A 19,062-nucleotide genomic window follows, 5' to 3' on the forward strand; every position below is an offset into this window, starting at 1 on the left:
TTGAGATATATACACTGTATTTCCTGACTTAAAGATGAACTAAACACCTTCTAGTCTCCAAAGTATATATTCTCCTTTCCGTATATGAACAGCATAAATTATAGGAGATGGCTTTGGCAAATTTGGAATAACTGGGACCAAGAGGTTGAGTCTTCCCAGAATAGCCTCTCACCATATGCAGCAGAGACAGAAATACTAACCAGCCAGTAATTTCCTGGTGAGTCTTGACAAGCTTTTCAAGAGTCTGTGGACACTTTGTGGACATACTTTTTAGAGCAGTTGCCATGAGTGCTGGTGAAACCTTTAGTCATGTGTCTTTTATCTTATGCATTTGACTCTTGTAATAAAATAACTGGAAACAAAATAATAATAGCAATAAATGCTTGCTCATATAGCTTACTTGGGTCCTGTTAGCACAGTGCAATTTTAGCCATTTGCTCTTTTGAACTGAGGTATCCAGTCATTGACAATGATGTGCTTAATTTCACAAATATGTGCAAATTTCACTTTTCGACAAGGACTTGGACTCAGTGTACATGTTCACCTAATTCACAATCAAGTTATTGGCTGGTCCTACTTTAACAAATGCTTATTTTTCATGATAGAAATATGTATAGAACTCTATTTTCTAATATTTTTTACCTATGAAGGCAATTCCTTTTCTATTATGTACATATTTTGTTGTAGACAAGATTTCAGTATGTGATGGATCAATCTTGGCCCAAATCCAAGGGAGGTGATTTAATTAAACAGCCAAAAGAACCTCAATTAATAGGGGGATTCAGGTATAAAATAATCTCCTCAAACTGCCCACACACAGCCTCCTACCAAGATAACATTAAAACAAGACCACATTATACATGATATAAAAAATTTAAAAAAAAGACCACACTATACCTATGGTTAATGAATTAATTACCTTCTGGCTAATGCCTGGCTCTGTTTTTCAATATAAAATGATTATGGATGCAGAAAAGCAAGTATACACTAGAGTTCAGAGTATAATTAATTCCCAATGTCATGGAACATTTTAAATAATAAAAATATTGTACATCTTTTTCGGTCACTGTTTTTCTATTGAGGTCAAAGAGAGTTTAAACGAAAGTATAGGAATTACTGCAAGGATACAAATACAGCTCACTGTGTTCTACAAAGTATACAGATCCAGTGTTTTTAGTGATTCCTTTCAAAATTTTCTTCTGGCTTTACTAATTTGAGAGTCACATTTTATTGATAAATGTGATTTCAATGTGCAAAGATGCATGGTTAAATGGTTTCTAAAGTCACCTTGATAATCATAGCGCTAGCTTACCTGACACTTATCGCTAAAACGTTGGTATGCATATTTTATACCTGCTTGTGGTTTCAGCCGACAGCTATCAGAAAAGTGTCCCTGTAATTGACAAAAGGGAGAAAATAAAAGATAAAAAGAAAAAGGAAAGGCGGGGTGTGGTAAGGGAGAGAGATTTTTCATTTCTTATCTTGTGATACATTCTGTAGCAGTAAACACTACTACCTCCTAAACAGACCTTTTGAAGGCAAAAAAGAAAGAAAGAAACAGCTCCAAAAAAAGCTTTATAAACTGGAAATTGTCTTCCTGCTCATTGTGGCTTTGTCCTTTTGGAAAGTCTGCATGACCTCCTTGTATTAAATAAAACAAGGGTGTGAGGACTGATGACTTGATTGAATGAGTTAGTTACAGAAGTAGCTCTGGCATCTGTTATCCATTACTGCTGTTCTATTAATGGCAGCAGACCTTTGATTAACTACTGAGATTTGGACATGAAGGGGATCCAAGGTGGGTTGTGAAGTAAATCACATAGCTAAAGCTCCGTTTCATCTTCACCTCAATGTTCCTCTCTTTCCAGATTTCTGGCAGACCGGCAGCTGGAGGCCTTCAGGGGTAGGAGAGACTCTTAATTATTTCAAGAATAATTGATTTTAAAAATGCATATTATAATAGCCTGTTAATAAAACTCCTGGAGTATATATCATTTATGTATAATTTTTGGTATATCATCTTGGGGAAGAATTAAAATCACATCTCCCCATCCCCAACAAATAGACATTAGTAGATAAACTAAAAGAGGGAAGTTAAGAGAATTAATTTCTAAATATTTACAAAATTCTTGATTTATGCACAACCATAGCAGAGAACGAGGACTGCCTTACAGTACATTCATAGCTAGAGCTGTAAGCAAATCTCCAAGTGAAAAAAAAGACAAAAATACAAATTTCTTAGTAGTAGTCAAAATGTTATAGCATCCAACAATAACAACAAACATCTACCTGAGGGGTTAACGTTTACTGTCATAAGTCAAAATACCAGAAAACATTCATTTATAATACAAATATATATTGTGTTCCTGAGTGACTTGTTTATATATTCAGGTCGTAAAAGAAGGCAACTTTCTTCTATATGACTTATACAGAATCAGATGTTATAGCCAGAAGTAACTGTGAAGAGAGTCTAGTAGTTCGAATGATTGGGATCTCAAGGGGTAAATGAATTTCTTAAGTCCTAAAACTTGATTTTGGAAAGTCTGGAACTCATACCTTAGTCTTCTCATTATCAGTTCGGTGCTCATTTTCACCTATACTGAACACATCACAAAGTGTCCACACTTGATATTTGTTAGTATTCACAAGGAGGCACAATCAATTCTGGAAAATAAAAACTGGAATATGAAGGGAAATTTTGATTATAAAACTTAAGACCAACCAAGCAACCAAATTATGGAAGAAAAATGAAGTCATGGACCAAACTTCATACCTGAAAAAAACCAATTCTCATTGGTTTAGTAATTCTACTTCTAAAAGAGCTTAGGCCAGGGTCCATACTCAACTTTGCTGAGACCCAGGAAGTTGAAGGACTAAAAAATGGAGTGGAGGCAAAAATTAAAGTGAGAATTGGTCTTATTGGACAGTACGGTCTATCCTGAGATGGCACAATTAACCTATATTTATTTGCTGATTGAGAAATGGTCCAGCCATGGACCATTACATACTGGTCGCCAGAGGAATGCAAACATACCCACTTTAGCAGTTCTTTGGCTCATGCCACACCCTTTTCTACAGCCTAAAGTAGAATAGAAACTGCTATTTACGGTTACTTGCTTATACAAGATGTCACTCTAGCAATTGTTGCTTGAGGGCAAGACCTGGTGACTGTTACTGGCAGAGAGAATGCAAAAGTGATTTAGCTCATACTGCATGCTCCCTACTCTTCTTTAAAAAAATGGAAAAGTTCATCAAATAATATATGTTATTATAATTTTAAGTGTACAAAGTTCAAATGTAACAACTGTAAAGTTGTCAAGGATAAATATAGATTTTTAAAATGTGTGAAATGGGAGTAACGAAGCTATTTATATAAAAGCCATTATCAGACATTGCTACATTACTACATATTCAAACCTATAATCTCATGAATCAAAGCTTTTAACTGTCTGGATTCAAATGTGACTGTATTCTTTCCAATATGCATTCTTTCTTCTTCCAGGGGTAGTTCAGTAACAGCAGGTGTGTTGAGTGTGCATCCCAGTTAACATGCCAACAGGAAAACCAAAACTGTAAAATATTTTTTTCTTTACATGCTCCAGAAATTAATTTGTAATAGAAGGAACCACTAGGTTTGGAAAGGAGTCCTTTACTTGAGTGAGGACACTGTATGTTTTCTATACTTCTTAAGCAAATGGAAAATTTCCTCCAATGTACAGCATATTAATTCATTTAATAATCCCTTCAGAATTTCCTTCCAAATATGAGACCATCACCATCAACTAGATAAATGATACCAGCTCGGATAACAGACTAAAAGATGACATAAATTCCAGCCCATGCAGTAGAAGTCACTATGAGCCAAATTCTCACACAGATTACGATAGAATTTCAGTACCCAAAGATGTCATGCTGCAGAAGAACTATTCTCAGCACGCTTTATCTGGGTACCTATGTAGCTGTTTCCTCTGTGAAAGAAAAAGAAAATTATCATAGCAGGAATTCCTACTGTTCATCGAGAGCTATTAGGTTGATCCATGGGAATTGCTATTTTTATAGGCTGAAAACTTTCAAAATCAGCAATTTCATATGATTCAACCTAATGCTTTTGACTTTTTCTAAATCAGATCAAGTGAGCATGACAGTTACTTTTATGAAGAGCAAAGGTGTAAGGGGTTGGGGAAACAAACAGTAAAGCTCTTGTAGCTTATAGAAAATTAAATGTCTATGCAGAATGAGTGGGGTTCACAGTGAGAACCCCCAAACACTACTGAGTTTTGACTATGAAACTGGGATTATGAATCTAACAGATAAGTTTTCAGAATCCATTGATACCATTCTATGGTATGAGTAGGAGAGTTTGATAGGGTCATTGGAATAGCGTAGAATATTTTTCCTTTTCCAAAAGGCTACAACATAAAAACAAAGTCCAGTATTAATGTGTCTTAAATAGAAACAAGAATTAAGAACCGAGTTTTAAGGGTACTTGTTATTAATCACTGTTAAAGATCAATTATGAAAAGAGTAAGATCATATATTCAAATTATTAACAAATGGACAAAAGAAAACCATGGAAATTTGTCAATTGTTTATTGTTTCCACACCATAGCACCATAGTTTTACTATGGCACAATATCTCCTACTGAATCTTACAGATTAAAAAAAAAATTTAGAACATAAGGAATTTTTGTTAGATAAAGCATTACAATTGTGTTGGAAAATTCTGCCAAGACATACTAAAATCTATGCAAAATATATGCATTACCAATTAGTGTTACTGAAGGGTAAATTGTTGAAGTATAATGTGAAACCTTATTATTAATGTCCAGATGTTCTATACATTAACTGAGTTCTGGACTTGATAGTGCCTGGTCCCTGGATGATATAATCTTCTCATGCAGAATTTTTTCAGGATATAGCAAAACACAAAAGATACAAAGGAGAGAGAACATAGGCATTACAACTACTATTAGACACACTTCCCCATTCATTTTTGAATTTTTCATAAATCCTTCTAGGGTTCAAGTTCTTTTTATTATAATTCTTTTGTGAGGTTTCTCAAAAGATACATCTAAATTATTTTAATTATAATTTCAAAGTGTACAAATTTCAACGTATAACAAATGTGAAGATGCCAAAGGACAAACAGATAAAAGAGTTGCAAATATGTATAGTTAACAGAGCCATTTTGATAAAAGCCATTATTAGACATTACTACATATTCCAACCTATAATCTCATAAATCAAAGCTTTTAATTGTCTGGATTCATAAGTGACTGTATTCTTTCCAATATGCATTCTTTCTTCTTCCAGGGGTTGTTCAATAACAGCAGGTATGTTCCTGCCATAAAGTTCACAGTGTTCTAGAAACTGGACACATTCTTGAATAACACTGTCACGAAGCACAATCATGTGTTTTGACATGTTTTCTAATAATGACAGGAAGCATCTTTTGGCGTAATACCAGGTATCAGTTCCCAGTTTTTTATTATAAGGTTCCAAGCTTTTGATAACCCGAGAAATACCAAAGTCATAATTTCCTTTGGCACAATAAAGCGTCCCTATCACCAAATTCACAATACAGAGATGGTAGATTTTCTTCTCTGGGTCCTCATAGGAGAGCTGCTCTTCCTCCTTTTCAATCTTCCTCATCAACTCCTCGGCTTCTTCGTTTTGACTTGTCATAATATATGAAACACACAGGTTAGCCAGCACAATAGCACTGACATTCAGGATGTTGTCATAATGCTTCTTGACTATGGGCTCATAAAAACCTATGGCTTCTGTGTATTTGTTTTCCTGCATGAACAGAACATGAGCCACATTCAGCTTCCACACATCATGGTCGTTACAGAATTCCACAGATTGGCGGAAGATCTTTTCCACCATTGGATAATTGTCAAGGTTCCAGTAGATTTTGGCCTGGGCCATCAGCACGGGAATATACTTCTCAAGGGTGTCATCATATTCATTCACTGCCTTTTTGACAGCTTCATCATCTCTGTTGTGTCTTGCTTCCTGCACTTGTTTGGTGAGTTTCCGGAGCTGTTCAGTCAGCATCCCTGCTAGCCCATCAAGCTTAATGAAAGCCTCTTCAGGAGCTGTCTGGCAAGTGATCATGGCATCCAAGAAGTCATAGAGATAGGGTGTGAGGAACCTGTAAGTCAAATGGGCATTCTCTGCCAGGACATCTGCTGCCAGGTCAAAATACTCATATTTACAGTAGAGCAGCAACAGGTTGCCAAAGGTCTCTGGGGGAAAGGGATTCTGTTGGAGCAAAAACTGTAGCTTCTCAAACCCTTCTGTAGGCCTGGCATCCATGTTCATTAGCGCCTGGTTGTGCAGGGTCACAGGGTCTAACTCTTCCTCTGCCCTCGGAGGCATATCTGTGAGGGTTTCCTGGGCCACCTCATAGTTTCTCAGTTGGTATTCTATGGCGGCCTTGAGGTTGAAGGCTTCCACCAGAGCAGTCTGGTGAAGGACTAAGGTGTTACCAACACTTCGAACATCAATGCCCTCAGTGGTCATGCCCACACCCAGCTCTGGGTGCTGGCGGATGCCGTGCTCAATAATGTCGGCGATATGCTTCAGCGCGGATGCATACTGCCGGCTGCTGTAATAGGCCAAAGCCAGGTTGTAGGAAAGGTCAGGCCGGTAGCCCGAAGCCTGCAAGGCAGCAGAGAACTTGGAACATGCGGCTTCATAATGTCCCTCCTTGTAGAGCAAACAGCCCAGGTTGACCTGGCCATCGAGCTCGTTCTCGCCCCCGCTGTCTTCTCCTCCTTCCCCACTCAGTAGCTGCTCCACCAGGCTCCTGGCCCCGGGCAGATCGCCCTCGCTGTACTTGATCGCGGCTTGGAGACGGAGGACCCGGTTGTGGTAGGCGGGGTTGTCCAGGAGGAGGAAGGCGACGCGGGTGGCCTCTGGGTAAAGGCAGGCCTTGTACAGGGCCTGGGCCTGGTACAGGCGGTACTGCTCCAGCTCCGGGTGCAGCTGGCCCAGCTGCTCATAGCACTCGGCGGCCAGCGCGAACTCCTGCAGGCGATAGTAGCAGTAGCCCAGCAGCGACAGGCCGGCGCGGCTCCTCGGGCTCCGCTGGAGCTCTCCGCCCAGCAGCTGCACGGCCTCGGCGTAGCGGGCATCCCGGATGAGCCGGTACACGACCGCGGTGAACTCCCCGTCGGGGATGGGCGCACTGCTCAGCCCCGCCATAACCTCCGCGGCTGTGCATCCCAGTTACCACGGCAACATGCCAACCGGAAACGGAAGGCTGCTTGTCCGGATATTGCTTTGCAACGGAAAAACTCCGTAAGGAATATAAAGGAATCACTGAGGTGAATAATTAAACTACTGTATTGGCTCTCGAAGGCTCTGGGTTGCGAAGGTCGTGAGTCCATGAAGAGAGATGAAAGGCCTCGTGGCATTTCAGAAACGGAAACTCTACTTCCCGGCATGCACCGGTCCGATGGCGCCGGCGTCGGGACGTGGCCGCGCTGCATGCTGGGAGGCGTAGTCTCTGCGGGACGGACCCTCGGTTGCGGGGAGATGAGGTTTCACTCGCTTTTCTTTAGTGTTGAGGTTGATTGAGAGTTGCTGGCTGCCTGCTGTGTCACCTGTCTCTGGCGCGGGGAAAAAATATTGGCGGTCTGAAATCCCTTGCGTTTTTAGCCTTATACACTTTGTAATACATACCAATGGCGTCGTTTCGCGGTTTGTTTTTGTATTTTAATGGGAAGGAAAAGGTGGAATGTTTCTTTGGCATTCTCCTGGAATTAAGAGTAGCTTCTCTTTTTAAGCTGCCTTGAGGGCACACTTTCTAAGACATAAATGCAGAGGGTAATAATAGTTCTTATTTTTGTCGTTTCCACAAATTAATGATGGGAAATGGTTTGTGAATATTATCTGGTATTGGGAGACGTTTAATTTTAGATCCAGGTGTTCCCCCCTCACCCAGTTATTACTGAACAGATGTTGGCGTTTAATCTTGGCCATATCTATTGGCCTGGCCCTCCAACTTTCACTACAAATAAGAAACCAGTCTTCCTTGATCTCCCTGCATCTCCATTGGTCGTCCATGATCTGCATTGGACTGTCTAGTATCTAAGATAAACGGCGTATGAATAAAATCATGTCTTTGCTATATACTTAAAGGCTTCAATGCAAGTCCTTTTGCTGCCCATAACATCTTTTCTATGTATAAATTCCAGAGCCAACACCAACCATATAGTATGGCCCTCAGACAATTTACACATATTATTTCTAATCTTAATGACCACCGTGTGATCTGTATATTACACGTATGGAATCTGTGCACTAGAAAGTTTTCAATAATTTGCTCAAGACCACACAGCTAGGTAGTTAGCAGCAGTGCCATGATATCCAGCAGCTAGTTTCAGTAGGAAACAGTGACTGCTTGTAACCTATTCCATTTATTTCCTATAGATGAGTTTGTAAAGGCCCAGTGTTTGCTGCCACATTGTATGCTGGAACATTAGTGTCTTTTTTTCCTCCATTAAAACAACGAACCAACTTGGTGTGCGCAGTAGAAATTTGAACTTCCAGATCTGATTTGCAGCTGTAAGCAGGTGTTAGGAAATAACTAGTGCGGGTGGTATAGTTCCTAGTCACCCAGTATAGCTGGCAGGAGACTTCTGCAGGCATATGATTGCTTGTATCGTAAAGCAACTGACTTTATATACTCATTCAGTCTTCCCTGCTGAGAAACTGACAGAGGTCTGTCCTTCTGGGTGGGACCAGACAAGGAACCTTCCACTTCATGAATACTGAGAAAGGGACAAACTGTACCCATTTCAGACGGGTTGAGTGGCATTCTGGCCCACCTAAGAGCCCCAGAGAAAGCAGCTGATGGGGTCCACCATAACTCTATTCCGAGGCTTCTTTCAACCTGATGTCTGGGTGCACTCTTTTAGGACCTTCAACTCAGGGAGGTTTGTGGGTTGAGGGATGCTTGCTAGCGCTGCTCAGTAATTGGGGAGTGGGTAGGTGGCTGGGGGAGGATCTTCACCTTTATGGCTGCCTGACTACACTTGTCTCTTGGAAACTCAGGCTCAGTATTTTAAAATCCTTATGTATGACCTGATACTTTGGGTGAGGTGCTATTGTAAATCAAGGTAACATGACAGAACATGGAAATGGGAAATTGCCTTTTATATCTTTAGTCTATCAGTCTGATTTTCAGAGTTGTATTGGCACCATGAAAGTATTCACCTTCAAATGGCTTCTTGGGAATGTAAGCAAAATAGAAGGAATCTCTGCTCTCCCCCAAATTTCTCCAATCCCTACAGGCATCAGTTGAGGGTCCCCTCTTTGTGCTGGTACCTGTCTGTGAGTGTGGCTGCTGAAGCGGGCAGGAGGGGGACGTCCTGTACCTTCCTCCTTATTTCATGTGCTGCTGCTCCTGAGGCCTGGCTTGGAAAAAGCAGGACGTTCGGCTTAGACAGATGGAGGGCAGGGTCATTTGCAAAATGAAATGAGTGCACAAATCATGCTGTGAAATTGGCATGACCATCCCTGCTGCTGTGATAGACTGACTTTTATTTAGTCTATGACAGGCAGTTGGGGAATAGATTAGGGGTTTTGGGGGAGGGGGATGGTGAAAGAAGGCCCTTTAATTAATGATAGAAATTCTGGAAAGCAGTAAATGGGGTGGAATATTATAAAATGTCATAAAGGATCATTTTGTTTCCAACAGAATCTTGGAAAGCTGGAGCATGTATCAAAAAAGTTAGTGTATTGTACCATTTCTAGCAATAAGAAAGAATTTTGTGGTTGCAATAAAAAGATTTAGTGCCTTATTGAAAGGAATTAGACTTTAGGAAAGCAGTGTTGGACTCAGGGTGGATTTTGCTGCAAAGAGGGAGGCATGTTTACCATGTAGAAGAATTCCATTCGGGCAAAATGTGTAGGAGCTAAAAGTTCTTAACATGCTTATGTTTCTGCCTGTCAAAATGTGAGATGACCAAATTCCGTATTCTATTTGTATGTATAATCTATTTGACATTCTCTTTTAAAACTAGTTGGAAGTTATGTTTTCTTATTTATCCTCTAAATGTAATCACTTCCTGTTGGTAAACATTGGTAATTTATGAACATCTCAACAACCACAGCTGTGGTCAGACAATTTCCTTGATAAAGACCTTCTGCAAAACCATTTTCCAGTTGTTATTTCTCTTCCCTTTCATTCCAGGCCATTTTCTTCAGGATGGCCAGTTTGGTGGTTCAGTCCCCTTGCTTCTTCCTTCCCACCCCCCAATCTCTTCCACCATAAAGAAGGCAGAAAGAATAAATTAGTGTCAAATTGGTAATATAACTGATTGACTTTTAGGAGCATCTGTTTAATCTTTTAAGAGTTCTGGAAAAATTCTATACCAAATCAACATTTGGGAACATTTATGCTCAGATGGTAAGACATTTAACTTCATTATGAATTCTCCTTTCACTGGCAGTTCCAGCTTTATTAATATTTTAATTAGATTTCCTTCTTGGATATACCTTTTTTAAAAAAAAATCAAGTAGCTTATATTTGGGGGCTTGTGGTGTTATTACCTAAATTAACTTATTAGGTAGAGCACAATAACATGGTCTATAAATGGAATTACCAGAGAAGGCACAACTGTGGATACTTACATTTAAAGAAATCAATCAACCATCCAAACAAAGAGCTACTCTAAGCCCCTGTGTTTATGCAGGACTTTCTGTACCAGGACCAGGTCCTGCTTTGCCTAACTTCCCTCATTAATCCTCACAGCCCTTCTGTGAATTAGGTAATTTTAACTGTTGGCCTCACTTGAAAAGCATGGACTGCAAAGCACAAAGAAGCCTGTGGCCGCCTCAGCACCGGGGGATTGGTGATTGCTTAAGCTGGCCAGTAGGGGCCACACTGCACCTCTTCCCTCTCCCCCTGAGCACCTCCTCTCCAGTCATTTGAATTGGCTTTGGATCATTTGCTGCAGTTCTAATAGAACAGGCACAATGGTGTTAAGAATTTTAAAGTTTAAGTACCGAAGCCGTTGTGTAATTGTATGGCGTCAGTGGCTGGAGGCCCTGCATCGATGCGATCCCCCTGTGTAATTGCCCACGCAAATTTGAGCAATCTGTAACAGACACAGGAACCCGTCTGCACTGGGCTGCAGACTCTTATCCCTCCAGAAAAACCTCACTAATTCAAAGAACCTTTTGTCATCTTTAAAATGCTCCGTGGACAGGGCTGTCCCACTATCCCTCTCACACAGGCAAACATCACAGATCAGGACAAGGTTAATGGGCTAAATTGACAGTCAAAATTTAAATCGTAGGTATTCGGATGCATGCTTGCCTCGTTCAGTCCTTAAATCGTCCTTCTTAAGAGAAATAAAGATTATTCCAGAGCTTTAGTTAAACTTTAAGCATTTTATTAAAAACAAAGATATTTAGGTCTCTTAAAGCAGTTTCAAAATCATGGATTAGATGCTTGTGAAATGGGCAAACAGTGTATAATGTAGTATTCTTATAATGACACCTCAGCTTGGGAAATCTACACAAATGGAGTGATGGCAGACAACTCAGTTGAAGACATATTTCCCTTCTTTTGTGTAAAACAATAATAATTAGGAAGCAAATCAGTAGGGGTTCCTTTTTAGTTGATTGTACATCAAAATAAAATGGCAAAAGCATTTTTAACCAAGGGAATGAGATTAGCCAAAACCTAAACTCCTGTTTCCATACAATGCTGTTTGTGTTTTTTAAAATTCATCTAAATATGATTTAATCTAAATCTAAAGAAAAAAATAATCGAGATTCTAATACACAGACATACACACACAGCAAATGAACACAAAGGTAAATGGTGGCCTGAAAAAACACATTTTTTTTTTATAGCAAATACTTCATTTACTTAATAAAACAAACATATTTCTGTGCCAGTGTATACATTCAATGACATTGGTAGAGATATGCTACACAGATAAATAACTTATCTTTAGCACTGTTGAGAGGTGGACTAAATATGCAAGAACATTCAAAATTAAATTAGAAAAGATGTACACCACCAAATTACCAGCTGAGGAAAAGGTACACAAGTGACGTAAGCAGGACCTCAGGCATTGTTAAATCCAAGTACTCAACATGAAATTCCCCAGACACACCACTTTATTTCTGCCATCTATGTGTTTTATTCTATTATTGCTCACCTACGAAACTTATGAAATTTTGGCCTTCTTGTCACCAGACTCAACCTTTAATTTCCTGTGACATTTGAATTTTGGGAGTTCTTTACAGCATGCGGCAGAACAACAGTTTCAGAGACTGTTATTCTGAAGCAGACAAGGAAACTTCACTGGCATTGCCAGAGTTTTTAGGGTCCCAAATTAGGTTTTGCTCTTTTGCTTTAATGAATCCTTTTTGAGTGTTTATTTTTTTCCAGCCAAAACATTTTTCTTTAGATGTAAATCTTCCCTTAATATGTTTAGATTTCTGTCCTGCTTGAGAGGAGTTTTTCACACTATTAATGGGGATGAAACTGTATTTTATCTTTGTGCAATTCATTAAGAGTCAGCAGGAGAAATGGATTTTAAAATAATTCTACCACAAAGTAAATTGAGCCGACTCTGTTTAATGACTTCAGGTAGGTGGATCAAATATGATAAATTTTGATACATGAAAAAAGCAACTGAATTCTTGTAGCATTAATATTAGATAATGTTATTTCACTAACAAACTTTTAAAGATTATTTCCAACCCAACCCAGTGTGTATGCAAATATAAAATACCTGGAAATGGGTAGACAGCTTAGATTTTAGAAAGCACACATGCAATTTTTAACTTCTTTTGACTCACTTTATAAATTGTAAATTAAACTGACTACCATTTATGGGATATCTATGATATGAGATAATCTAAAGTTGTCCTTTATGAAATAAAAGGGTATATTTTTGTACCGATAACCATGTACTGATGACCATGTCTTTTGTGATCACTAGAGGCAGGCTCAGACACATCTGTGATAAGGTTGTTTTTATATCTACTCCATATATGTAACTTTTTATTTTGTCTTTAGTGAGGAGATGACCTCTTTGCTCCTATCTTTTTTGAGAAGAGTGAATAAGACAGTTATGTGGAACAATTTTTTAAAGTTAAATACAGCTTGGTCCTTTGGTGCAGAAATGAACTGAATAAAAGTCAGTGCTTTTATTTTATAAGTGGAAAACCCGAGACCTGAAGAGTCCCAAGATAACAGGTCTGGCCGATGGCCAGGCTTGGGGGAGCCCCATCCACTGTGCACTGGGGTAGTGCCCTTTACAGTTTGCCAAGCCATCCCTCCTGGCTGGGATTGCCAGCTACATTGTAGGTTGTGCATGTATTTTCCACATGCTGACTAATAAAATTATAAAGAGCCTGCCTGAAAAAATACACTTCGTGGAGAAAGTAGGATGAAGTCATTTCAACCATTAATGCCAAGAGACCTGAGGAAGCGCACATAATCTGGTCAGTTGTAGGTTTTATCAGAAGGCTCACATTTCAAATGCCTTCCTCCAATAGGAAGTAAACAATAATAAGGATTGGGAAAATTTCTCTATTTTGGAAAAGCAGATTATATGGGTAACCACACATACCCCAAATTCGTGGAAAGTTATACATTAGAAAAGGATTAAAAATACCTCAAACGCCCAAGAGTTCAACCTCTAACCCCTCTGGGTTGTTGGCACCAGGGAGGCTGCTACCCTCTTTTCTACTGTTTGATGGTTGTGGAGGAACAGACCGGGGCATTCGTCAGCAGTTTCTGAATTTTGACCCCCAACAGGAAAGATACCTCGAGACAGGAGAAATAGATGGAGGCAATTACAAACAGCTTCTTGATTGATGGTTGACATTGTCAGGGCTCCACTGTATGGCAGATTGCAATGGTGTTGAACTCCTCTTGCTACCAGTGGGTGTTGCTATTGGCAACCATGCAGTGAAGCCAATAAAAAGGCAAGAAAATGAGAGGAAAACTCAACCTTAGTGGAAGCCGTAGGGTTTGTGCTATAAATTACATTCCCCTTAGCAATATGCAGCATCAACGCTCAGGGTAGCCACAGTGTGTGTAGCTACCTGCAGTCTCCATTGGACCCTCGGTCTAGTTTTATCATAAAGCACATGCTTTTGAATTTTGCTCTAGATACACTGGCATCTGCCTGTCTGGGCTATTTATTTATTTATCGTTGGGGAGGATGACAGATGTGGGTTCATCTCTGCCTCACATGGACTGATTTTCAATTCCCACCTGTGATATAAACATGATGTGACACAATAGCTAGAAACACCTGCAGTGCTTCTGAGCTGCAGACACACGACCAGGGTCTGTCCCTACCTCCACTCCCACTTTGTTCCTCACCTGAAGGAGGGAGACAGCCCGGCAGAAGCTGTTTTCCTTTATAGCAGAGTGATTCAGAAAACTGGCTTAATAACATCCATAAATCTGAACAACCTCCGCTTACCTGCTCTGTGGAGGCAATTTTTCCTGCACTCGTTTTCTCCTCTAGTTTCTCCAGTCTTCCCCACAGAGACAGCTGTAAAAGGTAGCTGGGAACATTATTTTTTAGGGTTCCTACTCCTTCCTTCTCTCTTTTGTCAACCCCCTCCCTGCTCAAGTATTTCTCTTTTCTAGGCAATTGATGATAGGATTCTGTACCCTCATTTGTTTGGTAAGACATGCCATTTTTCTTGGTTTGGATTAATGTTCACCTTCCCTTTATCAGTTCTCTTACCACCTGCCTCGGTCCCTATCTCTTCCTTGTTAGTTGTTTTCTTTTGCTTCCCCTCCCCCTCCTCTTCTTCCTCCTCCTCCTCCTCCTCTTCCCCCCATTTGCCTGGTTTATAATTTTCTTTTACTCTATTTCTGTCCATATAGAATCTTCCTTCTTCCCCATGGGTACCTGCTCTTCCCTTATTTCTGTTTTGGTACTTTAATTTACCCATTCTTTAAACATTTCCCAGATGTCTACTATGCGCCAGGAAAAAAATGTCCTTGGTGGAACTTGGCCCCTGTTTCTTTGAGTAGTAAAGTTAATAACTGACACAGACGAGCAACAAGAACAAAAATGGTTTGTATATTTTAGATTTTTTTAGAGCTGGAATGGACTTCAAGGTTCATCTGGTCCAGAGATTTTCAAACTCCTCAGAGCCCGATTATGGGCTACTAGGTATGTAATCAAAGAAATGAGGATTTGTAGGGGCTCTGGCTCTCCCAACCCAGCTTCAAACTGAGGACTTGGGCTTTTAGATGTTTTATGTCTTGGGGATTCTTTGTAAGATTTATTTGAACAAAGAGTTCTAAGGTTAAATCTTGTTTGAAAATAATTTCCTAGTGTAATCTCATTCGACAAATGAGGAAAAAGGCTGGGAGAAGTTAAGTGACTTGTCTAAAGCCATCCAGAGAATAGTGCCAAACCTAGGGTACAAGTGTAGCTTCTGGCCCAGCGTTCTTTGGATAAGGCATACCGTGTCCTCAGTCTCTCAGCTTTCTAGTCATTGCATCTATTTAATATAGCTTATTCTTATCTACCATAAACCTAGCTTTCTATAGAATATCTGTTCTCTGCCTAGACTGTTGTTTCTTAACCCTTCAAGCATTATATCTTACACTTAAGGAAAAATCCAAAATTGGGGACCTTTCCATTTGGCTTTGGGTTGGTACTGGTAGTAACCTTACATTTTATACTGAAACTCATCACTAGGAGAGCTCCAGGTAGTCAGTGATCATTCTCCGTGGCTCTGCTGTGTCCTGTGAAATGTCTCACTGTTGGAAATAGTTCTGAATGTTCATGTGTCATTTGTGTTAAATCCACCTATAGATTTCCTTTCACCCTTACTTTAATTGAAGTCTATTAATCCATTCCTTCTGGGAGAAGACTTGGTCTACAATGAAGGTTGAATTAAAAAACTGAAAAAGGGGACCACAATCCCAATACAGTGTTATGAATCTTGTCTAAACGCCAATCAGACAAACACATTTGCTGTCTTCCTACTATAGACCTTTTTAGGGGAAAACTGGGAATGGCTGGTTTTTGTAAGGATAATATAGTTTCTCTTTTAGGTAGGCAATTCTAAAGGCTCTGATCCATCATTAAGAAGCTTTAGGATTAAAAATAAGATATCTCTACAGAATACCAATTGGGATTCTTGGGACAGTCTGGCGCAAAAGGGGGAGCTCAGGAGAGGATGCAAAGGCAGGCATTGTTTGGCTTGTAACAAACAGAACAGCCATACGCAACATGAAGCAGCGCTAATGACGCCTTCACTGTTCAACGTTCCCTCGGCTCAGAGTGAGCAGGGCCAACCGTCCTCAGGTCCTGGACCCAAGTGGCCCGCTGCCCAGAATCTTCGTCTCAGCCCATGTTTGTTCATCAGGGAGAGGTGAGCATCCTGGGGCATGCGCTCCCTGCCCCACCTCCTCCTCTGTCCTTTCTGCTGACACCACACTGCAAGGTGAAAGCCCAGGCGTGCTTCCCAGCACAACCCTGAGACTTTATGTCTGTTTGAGCTTAAAGGAACAAAAGAATGCTGTGGTGGGACCGAAGCTGGCTCCTGAGGACGCAGTCATTTCACAGCCGCAGCTGACCTGGAGGGTTAGTCTCTGTCATCTCCTGTCACCATGAGGTTGACAGAGGGGGCAGAGGCAGCCGAAGAGACGAGCAGCCTTTTCTGGTGCAACTCCTCCCACTTACTTCTGTTGGCAGCCACCGAATCCAGCATCGGCTTCAGTTTCACATTGACCTTCACCAAAGCCTAAAATGAAACAAAAGCAGGTGGGGGAGAGAGGAACCGGAGTCACTGCCATGATTTTCTAGCTTTCAGCTGTGAGGAGAATGGCAACTGGCTGTAAGAAATGAAAGTGATGATTATTTTGGTAAACATGAGCTATTTACAAGAAGTAAACATGCACTTAGCACCACTGTGTTGTACTAATAGAGCTTATACAGAAAACGAAAAAATAAGACAGATGTCTGTGCACTCCTCCAGGGGGTGCCAGCCAAGTTGATTATGATCCTGTTTTAAATTCTCATCAAACAGGAAACAAAATATCCAGCTCACACGGTCTACTAGTATGTGTATCTTTGCCTGCAAGGGAGGGCTCCAGACCTCAATAGATCAGGGACTGGAATTTTTACAAAAATAAACCTACCGTTTGCTCCACCAAAGATGACTCTGGGTGGACTCACGTGAATGAGAAAGGCCAGGTAAAATCCTGAGATGAGAGGAGCTCATTTGTAAAGCGCAGGATCTGGGGACTGTGCTAAATGTACAGATCACGTGAGAACGTGCATGGAAATAGACACGAGAGAAAAGAAAAAGGGGTGTGGAAGAGAGGGGCAGATGGAGGGGTGCAGGAGAGAGGAGGGAGAGAAAATGTAGGGTGGGGCTGGAGGCCGACTGACCACAAGGCTAAGGAAACTCAGGATTCAGGGTCCTCACTTTTAGGAGACCCTTCTAAATATTTCTTTTTTGCACTTAATTTTGTGTTATTTTTAAAAAAGGGTCCCCAACTCCCAAACGGTACAAACTTCCAGCCTCACAAAATGTGGGTCACCCCTCTGGTGGAACAAAGCAGTGAATGAAACAGGGATCACGGGGCTGCGGGGCTTTAGCCCCTGGAAAGGTAATGGTCCCGCTTAATGCCTTGGGTCAGCGTTCTGTGGCCACAGATTATACCCCCAGTCCCATGGAGACACCCTGCAGATGTGTCTCATTCATCACAAGGGGAACAAAAGGTGACCGGTGACTAAACCACCGTGGTTGCAGGACACCTCCTGAAAAGCCTCCTCCAAGCCGGACCCGTAGTTAGTGGGTGCTCCAGAGCGAAGTCCTCCAACAGGAAGAATAATAGTTCTTTCTGTTGAGGATGGAATCCCCTGAGCATGACTGCAAACCACCTGTTAGGAGGACCTGAAGTATCCCCTCAAAAAACCCTCCGCTCGGGGGAGTTTCAGGGATACAAGTGAAGTGTAACGAGATGTAAGGTAAGTGGGGGGTTGAAAGCCCAGAAATACGCAGGGATCCTATTGAGCGGCGAGCACTCCACCGTGGCGGTGTCCCCTCACACTCGTGTCCCATAAACACAGCATGTTCTCGCTTTCATAAGCGATGTTTATCACACCAAGCAACACCGTCTAATCTGAAATCAGATGTATTTGTTATTCCATACGATAATAAATCACAGCAACATAATAACTCAGGCAGTGATCAAAATCCCCTTTACATCCATGAGAAAAATGCAGGTGCCTGTGTTCTGCTCAATGCAGTGTTTTTGTTTAGACAACAGTGTAAGAGGTGGCGACGAATGCCATGGTTTTTAGTATAGTTTGGCACTGGCTCCTCTTCGCTCTGATCAAGCCTTTTAATTAAACTACTATAATTCCTATGGAAATTAGTGTTTATGTTATTTTCCTGCCACAAAAGCATTTCTCTAGAACTTATTTTTTTTTAATCCCAGGAGCACAAATTGGAATTTTTTTCTGCATGAAATGTAATTAAAAACTCATTTGATTACTATAGTTCTGGCTCTGTTTTACTTATTAAATTCCTGTAATCAGTTTTCTTTTATGAAGCTGCTGGGAAATGATCTCAAAAGCAACACATTTTTCTCTTCCTTGGCAGGTTCCCGAGCGTTTACTAAATTACGTTCATAGCACCTGCCCATGATTCGAATTACTCTACCAATTTATTCCTTAAACTATTTAAGTTTATTTGGCTTAGCCCCAAACAGATTGCTTTCCTTTATCTAGCTCTTTGTTCTCTGTCTTGCTTTCTTTGTGTTGAATAAAAAAATTCTTTGGGGGGGGGGGTACATTATTTCTCAGAATTCCTTCTTCTCTTTATTTCATATTCTCCTTAAACACAGAATTGCCACACTGGAATATCGTTTTCCTCTAGTCAGGTGCTGGTTCTAGGCAAAGGTAGCAAGAATCTCATCTTGAAGAATTATTCTTACACTATAAATTTGTTATATAAATGCAGTTAGCTGGAAGAATATGGAGCTATTAGAATATTAGGAAGGCAAGGGATTATCCACAAACCTAAATTCCA

At 40.6% G+C, this 19,062-nt stretch overlaps 2 protein-coding genes across 2 annotated transcripts in view; both read right to left on the reverse strand.

The window, feature by feature from the left end:
• Window positions 1-4,474: 4,474 nt before the first annotated feature.
• TTC30A (tetratricopeptide repeat domain 30A) lies at window positions 4,475-7,411 on the reverse strand. The gene has a single exon (XM_036856900.1). The coding sequence runs from the start codon at window positions 7,210-7,212 to the stop codon at window positions 5,215-5,217; it is 1,998 nt and encodes a 665-aa protein (XP_036712795.1). The 5' UTR covers window positions 7,213-7,411; the 3' UTR covers window positions 4,475-5,214.
• A 7,441-nt stretch (window positions 7,412-14,852) lies between these two features.
• The window catches only part of PDE11A (phosphodiesterase 11A), a 434,307-nt gene continuing 430,097 nt past the window's right edge, over window positions 14,853-19,062 (reverse strand). The window contains exon 20 of the mRNA XM_036858971.1: window positions 14,853-16,764. Within this exon, the coding sequence (XP_036714866.1) occupies window positions 16,606-16,764 (159 nt within the window). The 3' untranslated portion in view covers window positions 14,853-16,605. The remainder of the gene's footprint in view (window positions 16,765-19,062) is intronic.

Source organism: Balaenoptera musculus, chromosome 7 (genome assembly GCF_009873245.2).
Source record: "Balaenoptera musculus isolate JJ_BM4_2016_0621 chromosome 7, mBalMus1.pri.v3, whole genome shotgun sequence".
Lineage (NCBI taxonomy): Eukaryota > Metazoa > Chordata > Mammalia > Artiodactyla > Balaenopteridae > Balaenoptera > Balaenoptera musculus.

What these genes read in the sequence shown, in the direction of transcription:
- TTC30A (XM_036856900.1), bottom strand. Translation starts at nt 7,212, where the DNA reads ATGGCGGGGCTGAGCAGTGCGCCCATCCCCGACGGGGAGTTCACCGCG.